This window comes from Protopterus annectens, chromosome 5.part0 (assembly GCF_019279795.1).
Source record: "Protopterus annectens isolate FY-2018-M chromosome 5.part0, PAN1.0, whole genome shotgun sequence".
Lineage (NCBI taxonomy): Eukaryota > Metazoa > Chordata > Ceratodontiformes > Protopteridae > Protopterus > Protopterus annectens.
Window position 1 is genome coordinate 1,637,804,275 of NC_056735.1, and position 21,997 is coordinate 1,637,826,271.

Below are 21,997 nucleotides of genomic sequence, written 5' to 3' on the forward strand. Positions count from 1 at the left end.
AAAATGATAAGACACTCCTAAGGAGTTTGGCATTTTGTTAGCCAAGTTCTCCTTTGTTTGTACCTGAACCCAGGTTAGCATCATCAAAAATCCATTGTATGATCATATGAATTTGGGAAACAGTGTTAACAGTGCATGATTCATGCTGCTGTGGAAAGTAAGGTTTATATATATATTTTTTTACTAAGTTATGCTGTCACTGGAATTGTTGGTTACATAAAATGGCGATAGACTACAAGCATGAATGAACAGATAGCACTTTTTATGCAAACATATAAACATATAAACCACAAACATTTAAACATGTTTGTCTTTTTGGCTTTTCCCGGTTGGGGGTCGCCACAGCAGAACTCAGGTCCGCTAATGATTAGCAGTAGATTTTTATGGTGCTGAGTTGCCAGCCCGACGCCCAACCTTCAGCAAAGGCACGCCCATTCACGCATGTCTTTCAGAGGCCACTAGACCGCGGGGAGGATATGCAGACTTAAATATTTGCACCCTTTACATACAAGTACTGTATCAAGACATCTGTAGTCTTCATACTTTTTGATTTAGTCCTTTTGGTCTTTTAAAGAAGTGCATTTGTGTTTACGTAGGATTAGATTAGAATGGTCTGCCTTTCAAGCTGTGTGCTTTTACAAAATTCCAGGGTGTCATTACATTAAAATGCCTGTGTTTATGTAATGTAGCTTGTTTTGACTGGAAGACAGTATCAGTTTTTTTTTAATTCTTTGAAACAGTCTTTCTGAACTACATATATCTAAGAACGTGTATATTTTCTTTACAGCATCTGCAGAAAAAGAAGCAATTAAAAACATGTATTCAAAACTATTAGATGCTTATGGGATGCTAGGAGTACTGAGACTGAACCTTGGTAAGCAGTTTTCATTAATTTTGACTAAAAAGTATTTTACAAGTGTACATTATTACAGAGTGGTCGCATACCTCACGTTTGTTGTTAACAGTTGCATTTGAACGTAGTAACTGTCTATGAGCAGTGATTTCTCCATAATGGCACATCTCTGAGTGTTTTATTTTCCCAAAGTGTCATTTAGCCTAATAATTTATAATTAAGAAGAAGTATAAAAGATAACTGTTTTGTTGAAATAAATCTTTAGCCCAGAATGCTAAAAGCTTGAAGAATTGTCACACATATTTTGCAAGGTCATTATCTGGATGCTTTAACTGTAATTCAGCAGTACCTCTGTCTGAAGGTATACATTTTACTGGACTTTAAAATCAGATCGACTGAGATATACTTGTTATTGGGCTTTAAAATCATACTTCTGTTGTGATGGGGAGAGGTTTAGTGGGGAGTTGTTGACAGGAGAGTGAGCTGTTGTAGAATTTGGGGACTTGGACTTGACCAGGAAGAAGTGTTTAACAATAGAACATGCCATGTTGTTAGTAGCTGGAGGTCATTTGATTGTTGTGCTGGCTATTAATTTATGTAAAGAAAATTTATTATTGAAAAAACTATGTAAACATACATGGCAGGAGTACTTTTAGGAGTGGTTAATGCTTTGCACTGAGGGAATTGTTTTGCAATAGTGTTGAGAATACTTGCAAGTAAGTGTAGGAGTCATCCTTTTAGTTAATTTACTTTACTTATTTTATTTAATTTTTGTTAACCAAGCAGGTGTACTGGTCAGATGAGCCCTTTTCAGTCACTATCCAAGCCATTGGCAATAGTGAAGTATAAAATGATTCAGATATCTATGTTTGTGTGTGTGTGTGTGTGTGTGTGTGTGTGTGTGTTACATGTAGATATATGCAAAAAGAACATTGTGCAGTAATGTAGAATTATGCATGTACAAATACAGTTGCAGTAAAACATGTAATTCATTACAGTTTCAACATCCAGCATAGGGTGCATACTTTTCTGTGTTGAAGGTTTTGCAATATGTACACATGTTTTGAAAATCTTAGTGGATACCAGTCAGAGAGGTTATTATAAAGGTGAGTGGTTCAACATTTTGCAGAACCAAATCTATATGGGTTATATCCTTGCCCTAGGATATGGCCACCAGACAGCTTTGGAAGCTTTAGGGTACCTTCCACATGCCCAAACTGCCACTGGCTTGAGAAGAGGTAATTTAAGCACCAAAAGCTTCAGAGCTTTGTTGCTGCTGAAGTGCTCTGAATCTGTGTGCTTTGTGGAATTGACATCTGACTAGTGGTAAATCTGAGGTAAACCTTCCACTACATCATGTGTGTGTGAAGAAAGCTATGATGTTCATCGTGTTTCACTGTTGCAGTCATTACACTTGGGTTATCCTGCCGGAAAGATATGTTTTTGTCTGCGAAATCTTTTATTTTATGATAGTAATTATTTTGTACTTGGACTGTCATGCTTGTTTAAAATTATTTTAGTTGTGTGTTTGTGAGAAAATTGTGTAAAAAAAATCTATTTGTATTAACATTTTCTCCAGTTTATTATGGAATAAGTGTGAGGGAACCAGGATTTGATAGTTTTGGGAACTTTCATGGAAAATTTTACCTCAGAACTTTACTTGTCCTTTAAGAAGGTTTACCAGCTCACTCAAGCTCCACTATCTGCTTGTAAGGTCTCCTATCTGGCTTGAAAATGGAGCAGTTGTCAGCTTCCACAGTTCCTGTTTTCCCCATCTCCAGGGACAATAAAGTTGTTGGGGAGTCTTTAGGTATCTGGGCAGCTCCATAATTTCCAGAGTTGCTTATGAGTGATTCTGCTGTGGCCAAAACTGATTTCCTCGAACCATCCATCTTTTGCTCCTGGTCCCTCTGCTGTATCTCCTCAGGAAGTCACTAAGTACCAGGAGACTGGTAAGTCCCCCTGAAGCTGTAGTTTTCTCCTGTGTTGTCTGCATTTAGAGATGTTTTCTTAACAGCTTGCTTTATATCTTGATGGTAATCTCCCTGCTACCAAAATGTTTGAGAGGCTATATAAAATGTATCAGACTCTTAAACTCTTGTTCTCAAATCCTAGATCAGATAATGCAATGATATCTTTGTTCAAGTCTTCTGCTTGTAAATATTTTGTGAATGCTAACTCTCATTCCTTCTGACAAGGATGGGGAAAGCCTTTGACAGATTTGGAAAGAACTTTTATTCTTCTGCTATCTTAACTTTCAGGATTTTGAACTGTCATGCTCAAATGTTTTCTGATTGGCTGTTTTTGAGAACATGAAAAAGATAACTGCTGACCTTCATACTTCTGAGGTTAAATTTTCTTTAAATTTATTATTTGTTTCTGCTTTTCCCTTAACCAAACACTCCTTAAGGTGCTCTTACGATTCTGCCGATGCTGTTTCCAGAGCTGCTATTTCTGGTTCAGTTATGAGTTTTGCTTGGTTGTTTATACCCTATTTTTAAACTCCATTTTTACTTTATCCCATTCACTAGGTATAACTTCCGAAGACATTTCTGTCTTCCCAAATTACTCTTGAACAATTTCTACTACCCATTCTTTAAATTCTTCTGTTTTTAACATGTAGGTGTGGAAGTGGCAGTGTGTCTCATTTGTACTTCATTACCCTGTATTTTTATCTTGGCTGTTATTGGTGCATGATCCAAAGTAGTTATTGGATGTGTGTCGAAGCTTTCAATTAAATGCACGTTACTGCAAAATATAATTTCTGTTTAGTCTAGCCCAGTTATTGTTCCTTGGGGAATAATATATAAATTCTGTCAGAGTTCCTACTATTGAAGTTGCATCTAAAAAAACAAATATTTCCATAAAATTCCTCTGAAATCCCACCCCCTTTTTGTTATATTTTCCCTTCTAGGTCCCCCAGATACATCCTCACTGTTGCAAATCAAGATGTTCATCGTGTTTCACTGTTGCAGTCATCACTGTAGGGTTCTTCCTGCCGGCAGGCAGCCCTCGTTCGGCCAGAATCCCAAAGTCTGGGTCCGGCGTCGGCTGTGTACTCACCCTCCCTGACGTCAGAGCGCCAGGGGTACAAAGCTCCCAGCCTACGCCATGTTCTCCAGTCTTTCTTGCCGCGCAGTGGAAGCAGTTCGCAAGTGCCGGTCGACTGACTCCTGTTATTTTTGGTGCTTCATACCGAAGACATTCTTCTTTTCAAAGCTAAGTACCCCGTTGGGGAAACTTTTTTCTTGCTCCAGACCGATGTCAGAAAAAGTTAATAATTGTATTTCGTGTGGGAAGCAAATACCTCGTAAGGATTTTCACTCTTACTATATTCCTTGTCTAGGCCCTGACCACGACATAGCTAGTTGTCGGTTTTGTGCTAGATTTAATCAGCGTACTATTAAATGGAGATACGATTTTGCCTTTCATTACTTTGGGAGGCGATTTAATTATAACATGTCGTTGGACATGCTTCTGACTACCTGAGTTCATAAAAGGCGCAAGGATAAGAATAGGTCTCCGAGGTCCAAATCAGATGACAGTTTACATTCAGAGCCAGCTGCTGGTTCGGCCGTCAGTGAGGCGCTTTCGCAGCCCCTGTCGTTGGCCATTACAGAAACGCTTGCCGAAACGGACTCCCACGAGGAGCCAACTAGGCCTTCGAATACTCCAGGTGCAGGACCTTCAGATAATGCTCCCTCAGATGGGTCCGGAGCCGCTGTGCAGGTACCGGCTTCCGTGGTGGTTTTCAGGCCTACACAGCTTCAGGTGAAGGCAAAGACAAAGGCAAAGACTGCTTCTAAAACAAAGACTCAAGCCCAGGCCTCCTCTGATCCGGGACCTAAATCTCAAAAACAAATGCTTAAAATGGCGGAGGACTTGCTAACTATGATTAGGGGTTCACATCCCCCTCCTGACAAAAGGCCAAGACAAGAATTGGATTATGAATCCTCTGATCAGGCTTCTATCTCTTCAGTGTCTTCCTCTGAACAGGATTATATTTTCCCTCCTTATGAGGATTCTGATGCTGAGGAATCCATTCCTTCAGCTTCTCCTCCTGAGGTTTATTCTTTTGGGGAAACTTTACATGACATGAGGGAACATTTTCACTGGGAAGGACAGGAGTACTCTGAATCTAAGAGAAGGCTTAGGGATTTCCTTCTTCTTCCCCAACACAGACCCCTGGCTATTCCTCCTATTTTGGATATTGTGGATGATGTCTTTTCTGAGTCTAATTTAACTCCTGACTCCTTTCCTCCGGCCCCTGCTAAGCCTGATAGATATTACAGAGTCCCTGACTCCCACCAGTTTCTTTATAAAAATCCTACTGCTGATCCAGAAACCATTTCCCAGGGTCCTAAGGGTGTTAAGGCCGCCACTGCTAAGAACCCTGTTCCGTCAGGTAAGGATTCTAGAGCTTTGGAGAGATGGGGCAAAAAAGTGTACACTTCTGCTACTTTATCTATTAGGGCTTTAAATTGTCAATTTCATATGTTGAAATATCAGCAATACCTTTTGTCTGTTATGAAACAAAAACTGGGTACCATTTCTGCATGTGCAGACAATAAGGAATTACATGATTTGATGCATGCTACTGAGCAGGTGGGAAAACATACCTTACACTGTGGTTTTGATGCTTTGGAGGCCTGTTGCAGGGCGGCTGCCACTGGCACGGTCATTAGAAGGCATGCTTGGTTAAAGGAACAAAATTTGCCTGATCAAGTGAAAGCAAAGTTACTGGATGCTCCTGTTCAACATAATGTTTTGTTTGGGTCTAAGGCTGAAGAGGTTATAAAGAAAATGGAGGATAAGGCAAAATCCATGCAAACGGTTAAGGATTTCTTACAAGTTCAGCCTCCTAGATTTAGCAGAAGTCGGCCAGCTAAAAATTGGTCCTTTCCCAACTCGGACAGGTCTCAGAGGGGTAGATATAAGCGCCCCAGAGGGAGGGCCCAAGCACAGACCTCTTATAGACCTAGACAGTGGAGTGCTTCCACCCCCAGGGGTGAAGAAGATAGGTCTCAACCTTACAGAAAACAGGCCCAATGACTCCCCCTGCATGGCTCCAGGAACCTCTCTCCTGGAAGCTCCTCTGGGAGGAAAACTTTCTCTTTTTCACCGAAATTGGACTTGCATAACCCAAGATAAGTGGGTTCTGGATGTAGTTTTAAGAGGTTACAAATTCCACTTTCACACCTTACCAAAACCAAAGGGATGGCCAGACCTACCAAAAACTCAATGGGCAGAGGCATTAAAACAGGTGAGGTCCCTCATGGCTATGAGGGCCATAGAACTGGTTCCAAATTCAGAGACGGGACAAGGCTTTTATTCAAGACTCTTTCTAGTTCCCAGAAAGCAAAATACTTGGAGACCCATCCTGGATCTGTCAGTCTTAAATACTTTCCTGGAGATACCAAAGTTCAAGATGCTTACTCTGCAGCAGCTCCTGCCAATGTTGAGCAAAAATGCATGGATGGTGACATTGGATTTAAAGGAGGCTTACCTTCACATTCCTATCAGACAGGATTGCAGAAGATACCCCAGGTTCAAGGCAGGCTCGAAACATTACCAATTCTCTGCGCTGCCCTTTGGCTTGTCTACTGCGCCCAGGGTCTTTACCAAGTGCCTGGCACCAGTAATAGCTTACTGCAGACTCAAGGGAATTCAAATTTACCCTTATCTGGACGACTGCCTTATTCAAGCAGACAGCAAGGACATTTTACTCCAGCACCTGGAATTTGTTCAGAATGTACTCAAGTACCTGGGATTCACTGTGAACGTAAAAAAGTCAAATTTGACACCCACTCAACATATAACTTTCCTGGGTGCTCTTTTAAACACAGCAACCCAGATGGCATTCCTGACGTCAGAAAAACAACTACAGTTGGCTTCAGCTTTCAAAAGCCTGGCATTAATGTCTCAGATAACTGCAAGGAAATTCCTGCAGGTTTTGGGTTACATGGCTTCCTGCATCCTACTCATACCATATGCAAGACTGCATATGAGGAAGATACAATGGTACCTGAAAAGCGTATGGTCCCAGCATTGTCACAGTCTGGAAACAGTGATTACTGTCTTGCCTTGCCTGCAAAAGGAATTCCATTGGTGGGCCATGGCATGTCTTCAAAACAAAGGGAAAGCCTTCAGTCTACCTCCAGCCTACCAAGTGATAACCACAGATGCCTCAGATTATGCATGGGGAGCCCACTTGCAGGGGAAAGGCCTGCAAGGTTTTTGGACAGAGGATCAGAAGCATCTACATATCAATTCAAAATAGATGTTAGCTGTGCAGAATGCCCTCTTGGCTTTCAGAGATCTTTTACAGCTAGGGCAGCTACTTATACGGACAGACAACACCACAGTTATGTGGTACATAAACAAGCAAGGGGGTTCACACTCCTACCCCCTTTGCAGACTAGCCATGACTCTATGGAACACAGCACTAGCTTGCAAAGTGGACCTACAAGCTCAATTCCTGCCAGGGAAACAAAACACTCTGGCAGACAGCCTGAGCAGGAACCTGTCAGACCCACATGAGTGGATGCTAGACACCCAAATATTCAAGATGATTACAGAAGCCTGGGGCTGCCCGGACATAGATCTAGTTGCATCTCCCCACAACTACCAGTTACAGACTTTTTGCACAAGGACATATCACAAGCTAGCATGGAAAGTGGATGCTCTCTCATTCAGTTGGAGGAACCTCTCTGGGTATGCCTTTCCACCACTACCTCTTCTACCAAGGGTGTTATTAAAAATAAAACAGGACCAACCAAAGCTGATCTTACTAGCCCCGAATTGGCCTCGACAATTTTGGTACTCAACACTGATAAATCTATCCCAGGAACCTCCTTGGATTCTACCTCAGATTCCAAATCTTTTGTCCCAACATCAGGGCCAGGTCCTGCACTCTCATATCAAAACTCTCAGCCTGGCAGCCTGGCGTATTCAGGGTCTATGTTTAATCCTACCCTTTCCAAACCGGTCATGGATGTTATCTTAGAAGCCAGAAGGCCTAGCACTAGGAAATCTTATGAAGGTAAATGGAAGAGATTTTGCACCTGGATGCATGCTCAGGAATCAGATCCTCACATTCCAAATATTTCATTGATTCTACATTACCTAACAGATATGTTGCATAAGGGTTTATCTTTTTCCTCCATAAAATTACATGCCTCAGCTATCTCTGCACATTATAATACAGATCCTCCAATTTTTTCACATCCACTTCTGAAACAATATCTCAGAGGAGCAAAGAATTTAAGGCCCCCTAGGACACCACCCATTCCTGCCTGGGACCTCAATTATGTCAATTATGTCCTGGAAAAACTTACTCTGCCTCCTTTTGAGCCTGCTGCCACATCTGATATAAAGTATTTATCATGGAAGACTGTTATCCTATTGGCTTTAACTTCAGCCAGGAGAGTCTCGGAGCTACAAGCGCTCATGGCTGTGAAACCTTACATTATTTTTCATTAAGACGGGGTTTACTAACCCTACTTTCATACCAAATTATTCACCTGCCAACTTTTTTCCCTAATCCACAAAATAAGGGGGAGAGGATCTTGCATTCTTTGTACGTGCACAGGCAGCTTCGCTTTTACCTGGACAGAACCAAGGATATCAGGAAAACAGAACAACTGTTTGTTTCTTATGCAGCAAATTCCCAAGGCAAAGCTATTTCAAAACAGACCATTTCTAAATGGATTGCTCATGGAATCAGATTTTGTTACTCTCATCATGGAAAGCAAATCCCAGGAAAAATTAGAACTTGCTCTACCAGAGCTACTTCAGCTGCCTTTCTCAGGGGAGTACCTACCAAAGATATTTTGGAAGCTGCAACTTGGAGTTCAGTGCATACTTTCTCTAAGCACTATAATCTCCCTCTTTATTCTAAGTCTAGGGCAGGCTTTGCTTCTGCAGTCTTGCAAGGCCTTTTAGCCACCCGTTCTACTCAATAACCACCACCCTTTATCTCAGCTTTGGGATTCAACCCTACAGTGATGACTGCAACAGCGAAACACGATGAACATAGTACAGTTGTGTACACTTACCATAAATGTAGATATTCAAGTGTCTTCACTGTTGCAGTCTGGGTTTCCCACCCTCCTGTCCCCTCTTATACTTTTATTGGTGTGGTTCCCTACTTCACCCCTCCTCTAAGGTGTATTTGCTACAGGGTATGGGGTTTGTTGTATGTTGCATTTTTGTTTTACTTTTAGCCTTCACTTTTGGGCACCTGACATCTGGGGCAAGAAAAACTGGAGAACATGGCGTCGGCTGGGAGCTTTGTACCCCTGGCACTCTGACGTCAGGGAGGGTGAGTACACAGCCGACGCCGGACCCAGACTTTAGGATTCTGGCCGACCGAGGGCTGCCTGCTGACAGGAAGAACCCTACAGTGATGACTGCAACAGTGAAGACACTTGAACATCTACATTTATGGTAAGTGTACACAACTGTACTTTCCAGTCACCACCTATAAGTAATATTCTCTGCTGAGCATTGATTATTTCTCCCCCAAATTTCTTGCGCTCCATAATAGCAGTTTTAGGTGGAATGTGAATGCATACCAGCGTAATCCTCCTCCTTTGCCAGTAGCCCCTTAATACCACAAATCTAGCATTATCTTTTTACTCTTCTATCACTATTGGAGCTCCAGTAGCAATTAGTATAATTACTTCCATTTTCCTTTCTCTCTGATATTTTGCTGACTATCCCTCCTGAAATTCTTTCTTTATGAAATTCATATGCCCATTTCTTTCCAAGTGTATCTCCTGTAGCATTGCTATTTGCACTCTGCATTTCTTAATATAATTCAGTCCTCTTTTCTTTTTGTCTATACCTGTGAGATCATTCACGTTCCAAAATAATATGTTTTGTGTAGCCATTATGATAGGAAATTATTATTCCCACCTGTTACATATGACAGCTTTTTTAAATGTCTATTTCCAACTTTTATGTTACATGCACCAAATAATGTTTAGCAGGTTGATCTTTTATACAGTTGTTTCTTGTCATCTTCAGTTGAATCTGTGTCACATTTTCCAAGTCTTTTTGTTTTAATGAAAACCCTTAAACAAAAAACAAACGCCCCATAACATAATCACTTAAAACAAACAGACAAAACTATGTAAGTCTTCAAATAATGAAGTTTAACCTCCTGATAGGATCAGTTGTCCTAAATTGACAGCTGCCCACACAAGCAAACGCTAGCCTAAAATTAAGGTTATCCTTGCTAAGATCGATGTCACAGCCTATGCTCCTATTTATACTAATTGCTGCTGTCTTTTTTGTTTTATCTTTATTCCCCTCCCAGATGTGAAAAACAACTTGTATGTTTTAGAAAACATTACCTTTTAGCCTTAAGAAAATTTGCACTAGCTGTCTTTAAATTCTACACTGTTCTAGTAAATGCAACATGGTATTTAGTTACCAGAAAACTGCTATGTCTTTAGATTTGCTTGGTTATGTTCTCAAAACCTACCAGAAGATATTAAAGCTGAAAATTTGAACTCTTCCTAGACAAAGATGTATTTTTGGACCCTCTGCTACTGAGTCCTTAAAAACTGAGAGAGAGAAACTGATTGAAGAGGTCACTGAGATTTTTCAACCCTTCTTATCAAAAGTCAGTAAAAACTCTCATTCCTTTACAGGATCCTTTTCTGGGAAAGAGAGTAAGAAGTCTCCACAAAGTCCAAAGAAGCAAAATTTCAAACAGTGGAGGACACTCAAAGGAAATGGGGAAAGCTTTCCAGAACCAAGAACAGTCCATAAAGTTGGAATGACTGTTTGCTTTTTGCTTTTTCTATTCCTTCCTCTTTCCCAGCCTGGCAGTCCTTCAAGTATCTCTCAGTTTATGCCTCCATCTTTCACAGTGGTATCAGACTATTTCAGCCAAGTGGGTTCTGGGACTTACAATTTCCCTCCTTTTCAGGGGATTCTACCTCATCCTGCAAACTAGACGTACTTATTTTAGAGCATATGTTGGCTTAGGGAGTGATGAAACGTGCCCTCAGCTCATAGACGAGCAATAATTTTTTATTCCAAGATTTTTCTGGTACCAAAGAAAGAGTGAATGTAGAGACCTGTCTTAGACTTCTCCTTTCTTCTCTCAGTCTTTTTGGTAAGTACCAACATTTGAAATATTATCCTTTCCAACCCTGTTACCTCTTATACGCTCATGCAGCTTTATGGTAAAACTGAACCTAAATGATGCTTATAATCATATTCCAGTTTGCATGGAATTCAGAAGTTTTTAAGATTTTCTGTTTCTCTCTTCTGTCATTATCAGTTCTAGTTACCCTTTGGTCTCTCCATTGCTGTAAGGGTGTTTACGTAGTGTCTGGTTCCACTTGTTGCTCACTGCAGGCTTCAAAGTATTCACATTTTTCCATATTTGAACAATTGTCTTATATTGCAGCCACTTTTTACAGTTGTCAGGATTCCCTGATATGGATCCCTAAACTCTGCTTGGTCTGGGGTTTCAATAGAAATTGCAGAAATCATCAGTCATGCCTTCTCAGTCACTATTTTTCCCCTGGATATCTTCTATATTCATCCATAAGAGTTTTTTTTCCATAGGACAAAGTAAAGTAATGTAGGGAAATCTTGGTGGACTTCAGGCAATCTCAGGTGTCTGCCAGGGAATTTCACAGGATTCTGGTTTCTGTAATTTTAATGATTTTCTTAGCCAGACTTCACATGAGAATTCACTGGCACCTCTGATCAGTTTTACCTCCGCATCCTCACCCCTTGTCTTTTCAGTGGCCAGTTCTAGTTCTGGGAGTTGCCAGAAGGGTGTTACTTTGTTGGGTAGACTGTTTATGTCTCAATCCTGCCTTTAGTCTCCCTCCCATTCTGTTACAACAGATGCTTCTGACTTTGCTTAGGGAGCAGTTTCAAAAGGGGTGAAAGTCAGGGTTTGTGGAATTCCCAAGGACAGATAAATGCACATAAATATTAGAGTTGTTCGCAGTTATCAGTGCTTTAAAAGCAGTCTGGAGACTTGCTGTGATTGCCTGGGAGGTAGCAACCCAGTTTAATCTGACTGTTCAGGCTTCATACATTCAATCAGAGCAAAATCATGTAGTAGACAAGCAGAGCAGGGCATCATGAATGGAAATTACACCCTAGGGTCTTCCAGAAATTGACTCAGCTGTGGAGAATATCAGATCTGTTTGCCTCCATTCAAAACAAAGTTAAAACATTTTGTTGCAGGATTCCTTGCAAACAGACATGAAAAGTAGATGATTTCTCATTCTCATGGACTGGAATGTTCCTGTGTGCCTTTTCTCGGATACCCAGGGTTCATGAACAGATCCAGCATGACTCTAATTATTGTGCTGTTGACTCCTTTTTGGCATAGACAACAGTGTGTTTCTCTGCTTCTGAAATTTGTCAAGGGCTGTTACCACAAGCTTTTCCACAGACTGGATTTACTTACAAAAGACAGGAGCTGTTGGTACACCCCAATCTGAAAACACTTCAGTTGAATGCATGGATGATAGTTTTGATACCTTTAGGCACCTTTTTTTCTGGACATGTAGCAGGGTATTAAAGGAGATGAAAACAAAGTGCTAGTAGAAAATCATGTATGTGTAAATTGAAAAGGTTTTCCAGTTGATGGCATTCTAAGAACCAGGACCTTTTCAAGGCACAATTGCCTTTGATTCTTGATTATGTGAATTGTTAATCTCCGATCTCTTTCTTATTTTCAAGATTCATGTTTCAGCCATTTCTGCTTGCTTGTCCTTGGTGGTGGTGGTGGTGGGGGGTTACATATGTGCCCACATAGAAAATAGGTGCTTCCTCCTTGGGATCTTAATTTTGTGCTTGAAAAGTTGACACTTCAGTTTGAACCAGGTCATCCACCTGATCTGAGGTTCTTAAAGTGGAAAACTGAACTGCTCATTGCTCTGTCATCTGCAAGAAGAGTTTGCAAGTTACAAACTCTTATTGTGAGTCATCCCTATCTAATTTTCCATAAGGACAGGATATCTTTGAGATCTAGTCCTCCTTTTATGCCTAAAGGGGTTTCAGAGTTTACTTTAATCCGTAGCCTGTACTATTTCCAGAATCTAAAAACAAAGCCAAGTAAGGTAATCTGTGAGGAGTGGGGTAAAGAGCTCCTGGTGAGAGGAGGAAAAATGCCAACACAATTACCTCTGTAATGCAGCTAGGAGGAGTCCTCCCTGGAAGAAGCCTTGAAAAAGGCTCTACAGAACGGGAACGGCAATACAGCCTTGAAAAAGGCTCCTAATAGATGCCCCCTTTCTCAAGGCTACTATGATTTGATTATCCACAGCCCTCCCCGAGCAACTACAAGGGGTACCTTTTTCATCCAAAAAGTTTGCATGCAAAGATGCGCGCACACACACACACACACACACTCACGCACATGCGCAAACGCACACAGACACACACACACACACACACACACACGCACACACACACACACACACACACACACACACTTTTTTGTATAAAAATTAAGCTGCTTTTTAAAAGTTGCAAGTAAAAAAAAATTTTAATTCCTGCTGAACATGAAAGTGTAATGGATTCTCCTTCCTATCATCTTACAATAAATATTTTCATGTCAGTAGGATGTAGTTACGTCATTGTTCAGGAAAACATTAATTAGTCTTAAATTTAATCTTCTTCTTCTTCTTTCGGCTTTTCCCAGTTAGGGGTCACCACAGTGGATCACCTGTCCGCTCATGATCGGCAGTGGAGTTTTACGGTGTCGAGTTGCCAGCCCGGCGCCCAACCTTCCACAGAAGGCACACACATGCACGCACTCACGCCTAGGGCAAATTTAGTGTCCAATCCACCTACAGCATATCTTTGGGAACATGTAAAGCATACCTTATTAAAACTAGTGGGAGGTTAGCATAATGGTTAAGGTGTTTACCTTACAGACGCAAGGACAGTTAGCCTTGTACTAGTAATCTATGAACCTACTAGAAGAATCAAATATTATGAAATATGATTTTGCTGCAAAAATGGGACAGACTCCAAACTATGGCAGCAAAGAAGCAACAGGAAATGCAATTATTTAAATGTGTTAACCTGAACAGAGAACTGAACACAGTGGACCAATTTCAGTCTTGGCCCTGAAGTACACAAAACGCAGTGCAGAATACTGTGCAGACAATACAATGGCAGGAGTCTGGAAATATCTGCTTGATACAAATTCCTTTTGAAAGGTTCCGCAGGTACTGATAACACATCAAGATTTCTGAGAGAGAAAGAAGAGAACATGTTTGCTACATTTCCACTGGAGGTCCTTTGAGTTTGTACTCTTAGTCCCAGTGGGAGCCTTTAAAAAGAACTTGCTGCCCCACAGTTCAAAACAATAGTCACATCTCTAAAACCGTAAGTACTACTAAAAACTATAAATCGTTCAGCGTAAGAGAACCTATACAATGGCTGCATGCAATCAATCTAGGTCTTAAACTTAACCACAGTAAATATGAATTACATAATGGTGGACAAATAGCTTACAATATCTCAGTAACCATTCAAGCAACACATACTGCCAAGCAGCATTTTCTTCCTATAAATGTGAGCTTTCCTATAAGGCTAAGCAGTTTTGTCTGTCATTTGATTGTTTAAAAATATGAAAATACGTTAATACTGTTTCCTACACTAGATAAAAGTCAAATATCAATACAGCTGTGTTTGCCATTGCACAAGCTTTAAGATGAAATATTTTGATACCTTGTATCCACCGTGGTTTTGGAATTAATGCAAATATGAGGAAACAATAACTGCCACCTAGAGGCACCAGTAGGATGCAACTTCAGAAAAGCTTGGAGACATCACTTGACTGTACAGATCTCTGTGGGATATTTGCATGAACAAAGAAAAATGTTCCTAAGTAAGCTTGTATAACAGACTGCCTAGCAGAATGGCAATTCTCTAGGATTCAGGTAACCATCTGGCTTTTCACACTGAGACAATGGTGTTTCCTTCTTGGAAAGTGTTTAATGACAACAGATGTTAAGTGTAGTTGAGCAAGCAAGATGCACTTATCAATAGCCGTTGCAGTGGATCTGGAAAGAAATGGAGAGTTTTCTTAACCCAGAACAAAAGTAAGCTAATCTTTATGTATGCATTACCAAGATGGAGATGGAAATTAAGGTAGGTCTCCATCCAAATTCTGAGGTATGTTAGAGAGTTGACTTTTTTTAGATTACTTTCTTAAATCAGAGATCAGCAGAGGGGTAGTATTTATAAGTTTCTGTTATCTACTTTTGAGGAGCTAGGTAGTAGCACCCCCCCCCCCACCCAGTGTACGAATAAAAGGTAAAAATCTGTTAAATATCTTTTTCCTGACACTTTCTCCTCCAATGCAAGCTCATAGTAAAAATGACCATCAAAAAAAAATTATACCCATATTCCCAAATGTGGATGCTAGTACATTGTTAGCAAAATAGTCAAACTACATCAGTCTTGTAATGTTAATGGTTTTAGCTGCACAGTATGTCATATTATATAAATATACTGTTAAGAACATTTTCTTTTGCATACAGTTAACTCTTTCCTTTCCTAATGTTCTTCCAAACATTAATGACATTAAGTAGATCATATGTGTTAGAGAAAAATGCATCTCATGATTATTCTACACAAGATGCATATTAACTTACAATTTCATCGCAAATATATTTGATGAATTATTTAATATTTGTTCATGTTAAAAATGATTAGTCTTAAATTTAATAATATAAAGAATAATAAAGTAGTTAGGTAGTTGCCTACCCCATTAAATTAATGATTTGTCAACAAACTATGTCAGTTATTTTTTGCCAGACAGTTAATTTAACAGGTTGGCAATTGATTGATTTTATGGTTCTCTATGCATTGCAATTAAGCCTAATTGGTGCTTGACACAGTAGCAATGTAGCTGCATCCTTCTGGCATGTTAATGGTATCACTAGGTGGATCCATTAGACCTCCATGTTTCGTGGGTGTTTTAAGAAGAGTTTTCCATAAAGCATTACAGTTTACGCTTTTTTTACCGTTCTTTAAATAGACTCACATGGTCATATTTGTGAAAGGTGTTTTTAGGTCAAAAAGATAGCACCTGTTATCAAATCCTGTCAGTGTTTGTGTAAATTATGTTGGCAGTGAGGAAGATGCCAGATAAAATCTATGCTGCTTAGATGATTATATATACTGGTCACAAGGATTGAATTATTTGTTAATACTATAGTTCTGAATTTGAGCTCGAGTTTAGGTAGAGTAGGATTTATTATTTTAGTAAAGGATGGAATGGTGCCACTTGTCACACTTCAGGGTCAGTACCTGGCGCAAAAGAACATATAGTTGTGCTTTTTTTACTGAGCTTGTAAAATAAATAGCAGTCAAAAATTATTTTACACATATATAGCACATTTCTCTAGCATTCATAATAACAAAAACAAGATAACCTGCGTACTGCTGCAGGTACTGGTGAGTAGCAGAGTTTGTTGAAGTATTGATTAACTGATCTTGGATTGCTGTGTTAGCTTTGACAGCTCAGGATGAATATGGGGAAGGTCTGTAGTGCTCATAGCAGAGGGGCTACCAAATGACAGTCCTTACAAAAGCATGGAATTTATCTGCTTTCTTTGAGTGGTTCTGTAAAATTGCTCTGAATGGCTTATAACAGATTCAGAGAAATGTATATGATGGTCATTCAGAAATAAAATGCAAGTACTTCTGCTACATAAGGTGTGTAAGATACCTGTGAATCTCACTGCTGTCATTGTATCTTTATGACTTAGCAAGATGAGGTAACTTTCTTATATCTAGCATGACTCAGTTTGTTTGGACTTGAACTGGATTCTGAGAAAGGAGCAAGAAAGAACTAAAACAAGATCATGTTTAATGTCAGGCCTAGTGTTAGTTATTTTGCGGAAAAAAACATTAACATTTTGTAAGTACCTAAATATTTCAGAAAAAGAAAGATACAATGAAAGAAAATAATCTTTTTTTGAGTTCCAAGATGGCGTTTTCCTTTAATACATATTATACATTACGTTTCCATTTACTGTAGTTAGTTCCTTTTTCATTACCATATTGGTCTGTGATAGCAGACTCTTTCTGCATTACATCATTGTTAGGGATTTTGCCCTCTCTCCACTGAATTTCTCTTGTTCCACTGTTCACTTTCCTCTCCATCATTGTTCATTCTGCTGCTCTTAAAATTTGCTGTTGCGTACACAGCTCCTCCCCTGAGTTTACTTGTATTCCTCATTCTCTTTCTCACTCATTCCTCTTCCATTAGTCAGGCTGGCTTTATTCTGGGTGAATTTAATCTGTTTGTGGTAATTATTTGTGAAATATAAGTAAGCAGTTATTTGTTATAGGCAGCTGAATTCTACTTGTTTTTTCTGTTCTGTAACTTGAGTCGTTTTCCTGTCAATGTTCCCTTGAATCAGTTACCCTTTATAAGGATACTGCTTAAATTTTGGCTAAAGTGTAAAATTGATTTTAGTGCTTTACTTCTGCTTTGCATTTTTGTCTACTATATTTCACTACTCACATTTTTCTCTTTTTATTTTAAATGTAAATTTATGAAAGTAGGAAAGTAAGAGTTGTTGTGATGTTCAGCACATGTGCTTTACCTCGGCGACAAAGCCCTTAACTGATCGTTATATAAGCTTCCCATGTAAGGTGCAGTACCGATTTCATTGGTCTTCATTTCAGTTGCAGTACTGTAGGCAGTTGATTTCTAGACTGTGCACAAGTTTAGCAAACAAGTCGTGCAATTTACTTACATATCTTTTCCTGTGTATTCTAACTTGGATCCTCTTCTTGCAGCTGTTTTGTAAATGAAAAACAACTAGCTAAATGACTGAATTCTATTTTCCTGGTAGTACTGAATTTTTAAGAAATTAAGCAGTGTTGGTTTTATTTCTAAAATTTGATGCACTACACGGTATTCACAAGATTTACATTTTATTGAACCATTGTTTGTGCACCATTAAAAAGCTGCTCATGACTTTAATACTGTACCTTTTTGCTGCCATTGTCTCCATCCTTATAATCACTGAAGGCTGCATTTTGATTTATTCTGTTCAACTAAGCTTACAGTTAGTATATTTGCATTTTTTTGTATTTATTTGCTCTTATTTATAGCAGCACTGCTCAAATCCTTTCTCACTATTCTGATTTACTCACCCTGGTACTTTTCCGTTATCGGGGCAGCACTGCTAATGCGACCGCACAGCCATTAGCCTGGAAACAGCTTTCTTGAAAACAACGTAAGTCAGTGTACTTTGCACTGCTTCCCTAAGGAAGTGTAACATTCCTGATAGCCCAAATGGGTTTCGGAAAAAAGAAGCTTGTGTACACCGAAGGCAGATTATAATTTGACATGCTATGCAACGTCCATCCTGGCAGGTAATTTGTTTACGGGCTGTAGCCTTCCCAATTCTTGTATAGATGACTTCTTTCTTCCAATGAAACTGCTTGTTGAAGGGGAAAGGGGTTATTCACCCTAACGGCCCAAGTCGAAAAGCTTCTTTTCAGCAAATGCGGAGCATGTAGCAAGGGAGAAAAACTATTTCAGAAGCAGCAACATTTAGCTGCTGTCTCTGGAGACATAAAGCATGCCCGGTGTTTAGTGTGTGCACCATTCTAACTTGCTTTTTTTTCCGAATGGCATTTGGCCTATCAGAAATGTTACACTTCCTTGGGGAAGCAGTGCAAAGTACATTAACTTTAATTGTTTTCAAGGAAAGCTGTTTCCGGGCTAACGGCTGTGCGGTCGCACTACCGGTGAAGCCCCGCGACAAAATCATCACCTTGAGGACATCAGTTTCTTTTCTTAGATGATTTGGGTTACCTTTGACTAAATGACACGTAATGCTGCCACTTGCATCCTATAATAATTTCAGGCATGAATGACAACAATGGCAGCGGCAGGTGCTGCAGAGGGGAAAAATATCCTCACTTTCAGTGTTGCCCCGATAACGGAAAAGTACCCTCACCCTATACCAAACAAAATATAATTTTTCCTATCGTAATGCTTTAACAACCTAGCATGCCAATGAATTCAGTGCTTTAAAACCCATAAAAACTCATTGCTAAGTAATTAGTTACGTTTGTAGTTTTTCTTATTGCTCTGTTTCGGTATTTCATATTTTCTATCCCATTTCATGGGGCAACAGGTTAGGCTGTTACCATAACTACTATTTTAATCTTTTAAGTAGTAGGTCTGCAAAGGTTTCCACACAAGTACAGACCCTCCTGTCAACCTGCATGGTTGACTATTTGCCTTTACTGTGAGGTTCATATGTTCATAGATGTTTACTAGGCTAACCACCACAAGAGCCTTTTTAAGCCTAGCTATGCATCCCAAATCTTAGTCACGTTTTGGTACCCCTGATAAGTGTAAGCAGGGGCTTGGGAGATGAAATATTTACAAGCAGGGACCTGGAAGATGAAACATTTACAAGCATGGGGCCTGGGAGATTAACCGTTTATAGGCTGTCTGTGTCCATTACAGATGTAGGTGCCAAACCAGGGATGAATTTCCTATCCCCCATCCAGATGTGCAAGATACACTTGAATTGGATTAAGGAGGAGCTCTGCTCCATCTTGTGAATCTGTTCTTCTAGAGCCCACCCACTATGCTAAGTATAAGGCACAAAGCCCTTTTTATCTTTAACAGTGGCATATTGTTTTTCATTAAGCTCCTAGGTTACTTTAATGTCTTAATTAAGGCTGCATTAACCATAAACTCTAAACTTTTACCTCTGTCTACTAGTTTCAGCCCATCAGCAGTTCTCTCTGCCCTTCTTCAGCTTTTCTTTATTTAAGTTCTTTTTTCTCCCTTTCTGTTACTCTGACAGCTGTCCCAGTAACCACATCCCTTACTGGCTCTGCCCGCACCCCTGTCACCCACAGTCCAGTGCTGAAATTTGAAGTCTGAGCTAGCAAGGATCCTAGGCACATCCATGGGTGAGGTTATGCTGTCAGTCGTTTAGCTGGAGGGGTTTATACTTTATAGGACCTACCCTTTTTTTCCCTTCCCTCCCTCATGAAAACTTTGTAATGATCAGGTGATGAGTGTGCAGTGTGGCTTAACAGTCTTAGGCCTCACCTCACTGGAAGCTCAGTCATGTTCCCACCCTATTCCTCTTTATAGATCATGCTACCCCTAACAACAGTTCCATTGTCTGCCAGAGATCACTGCATGAGATGGCTCTGGGCCTGCTCTCCCTCCCTTAGAAACACCCATCCTTTCCTGCCACTCCTTTAGTTGTCACAGCTGCAAATTGAACCCAGGTCAATTAGGTCATAGTCAGAGCTTTATCCATCTATGCCACTGTAATGGACAGTTGTTAAATTTTTCTTGTAGTATCATCTTCACAGTTGATTTTTTTCCTTGTATTTGCTCACCTATCCTTGTTCCTTTACTTATCTGCTGATTGTTTTACTTCATTAAATATGCTACCCACGCTGTGAATGCTGTTTAGATTTTTACCTCTCTAGCCTTCAAGTTCATTGATCGTCTGCATTCTACCCTAGTACGAGCCTGCTTCACTTTGTCTTGCTACAGGTTGCTCCTCTACTCTCCCCCATTCCCAGCCTACCTCCAAAATCATTTTCTTTATTCTCTACAGTCTCCACCTTACTTGCACAGTACACTCCATGCAACCATTCTGTTTACGAAACAATTCTTCTGTTGCACACATCTACTCAGGCAGTATAGTAGCATCGGTGTCAGTGTACAAATCTTTCTATAACAATCTGCCTTACAGGCTAGTAATTATCACTCACCACAGGTTCCGAACCCTATATGTTTATTACTATATTATAGTATCACAAACATTTCTAATATTTTACCTCAAACAGCAGTTGTTTATTCCTCAGAGCTACCTCTTGCGTCATATCCCTACTAACTCCTGCCTATCTTGGTCTTCCTTTGTACTAACATTTCTTACCAAATCCTTTTACAACTTTCAATTCATCATATTCCTTAACCATAATTGTTCTCATGTATTGAAGCAGACATCCCAATGAATAAACAAACTTTCTTTTCACCATAAACCTTCTGTCTAAACATCACCTTGGCCATTCTTTCAAAAGCTAATTCCATTTCTACTCATTCTTATAACCCTAGTATTACTGTAGTCTGGGACTGTTCAAGTTAATCTTGGCCCCTCAATTCCTTCGCATCCCTAACAATTTAATCATATCCTTACTACAAATATTCGTATATTCAATTATATCAACAACAAGTGGCTACAATTAGAATGCTGGTATATTCATTATCCATTTAAATTATTAGTCATTGCTGAGTCATGGTTAAAAGATGACTCCCAAACATCTTCATATTTTTCCTACAGTTACACTCTGTCTACTGACAACCGAGCAGGTGCTTTGCTAAGGTACAGAAACAACCCTACTCATCAGAAATGATGCCAGTCTCTCTCCAGCGTTGGTTGCTAAAATCAAGTCTGCTTCTGAGAAAGATCCTAACTAGAGCATAGTACAAATTGTGTTTGAAGGTAAGGTAAAAATAAAAATGTCTGTAGCCTATGTGCTTTCTCCCTCCTTATTACCACTACTTGAGGCAAATGTAATCACTGCACAAACCAAATCACATAGTATTCTAACACTTGATGACCCAAATCTCAGCTGGATGGTCCACACAAAACTCATCTACAGAGATTTCCACACCTTAAGACTTTCTCAACTAATTACTGAAGGCACCAGACCAAAACTTCTCTTGTTGCAGCACTCTGACCTTTTCCTTACCAGTATGTCTGATAGACTTGTACAATTACAGATACTAGCCGATTCCTTTTTATCTTTCAAGTACAAGATTCCATCCCAAATTATTAAATTCTGAACAGTTTCTGACAGCTCTGTAGGCCTGTTTTGATCTGAATTCTGTAGTTTTGGATTGGTCTGACTGGTTCTTATTTTGTGGGTAATTGGATAGCAACATAGAAGAGTCTTTTGTCTGTGCGTATACTAGTTTCCAGAGCATATCTACACAGTAAGTAAATTTAATTAAAGTAAGAAAAATGTAATTTTGAAATGTGGAAATTGAGGGTGAGAGGTTTGATAATGCATTTGTAATTTGACGGGAAGCAGTACATAGTGTTTTCAGCTGCTCATGGAGTTTGTCATCTACTT

At 39.7% G+C, this 21,997-nt stretch overlaps 1 protein-coding gene across 1 annotated transcript in view; it reads left to right on the forward strand.

Annotated features, from left to right (window-relative positions):
* Window positions 1-21,997, forward strand: part of SYNJ1 (synaptojanin 1) — a 2,168,218-nt gene that overhangs the window by 104,621 nt on the left and 2,041,600 nt on the right. The window contains exon 3 of the mRNA XM_044071423.1: window positions 788-874. Coding sequence (XP_043927358.1) covers window positions 788-874 — 87 coding nt within the window. The remainder of the gene's footprint in view (window positions 1-787; window positions 875-21,997) is intronic.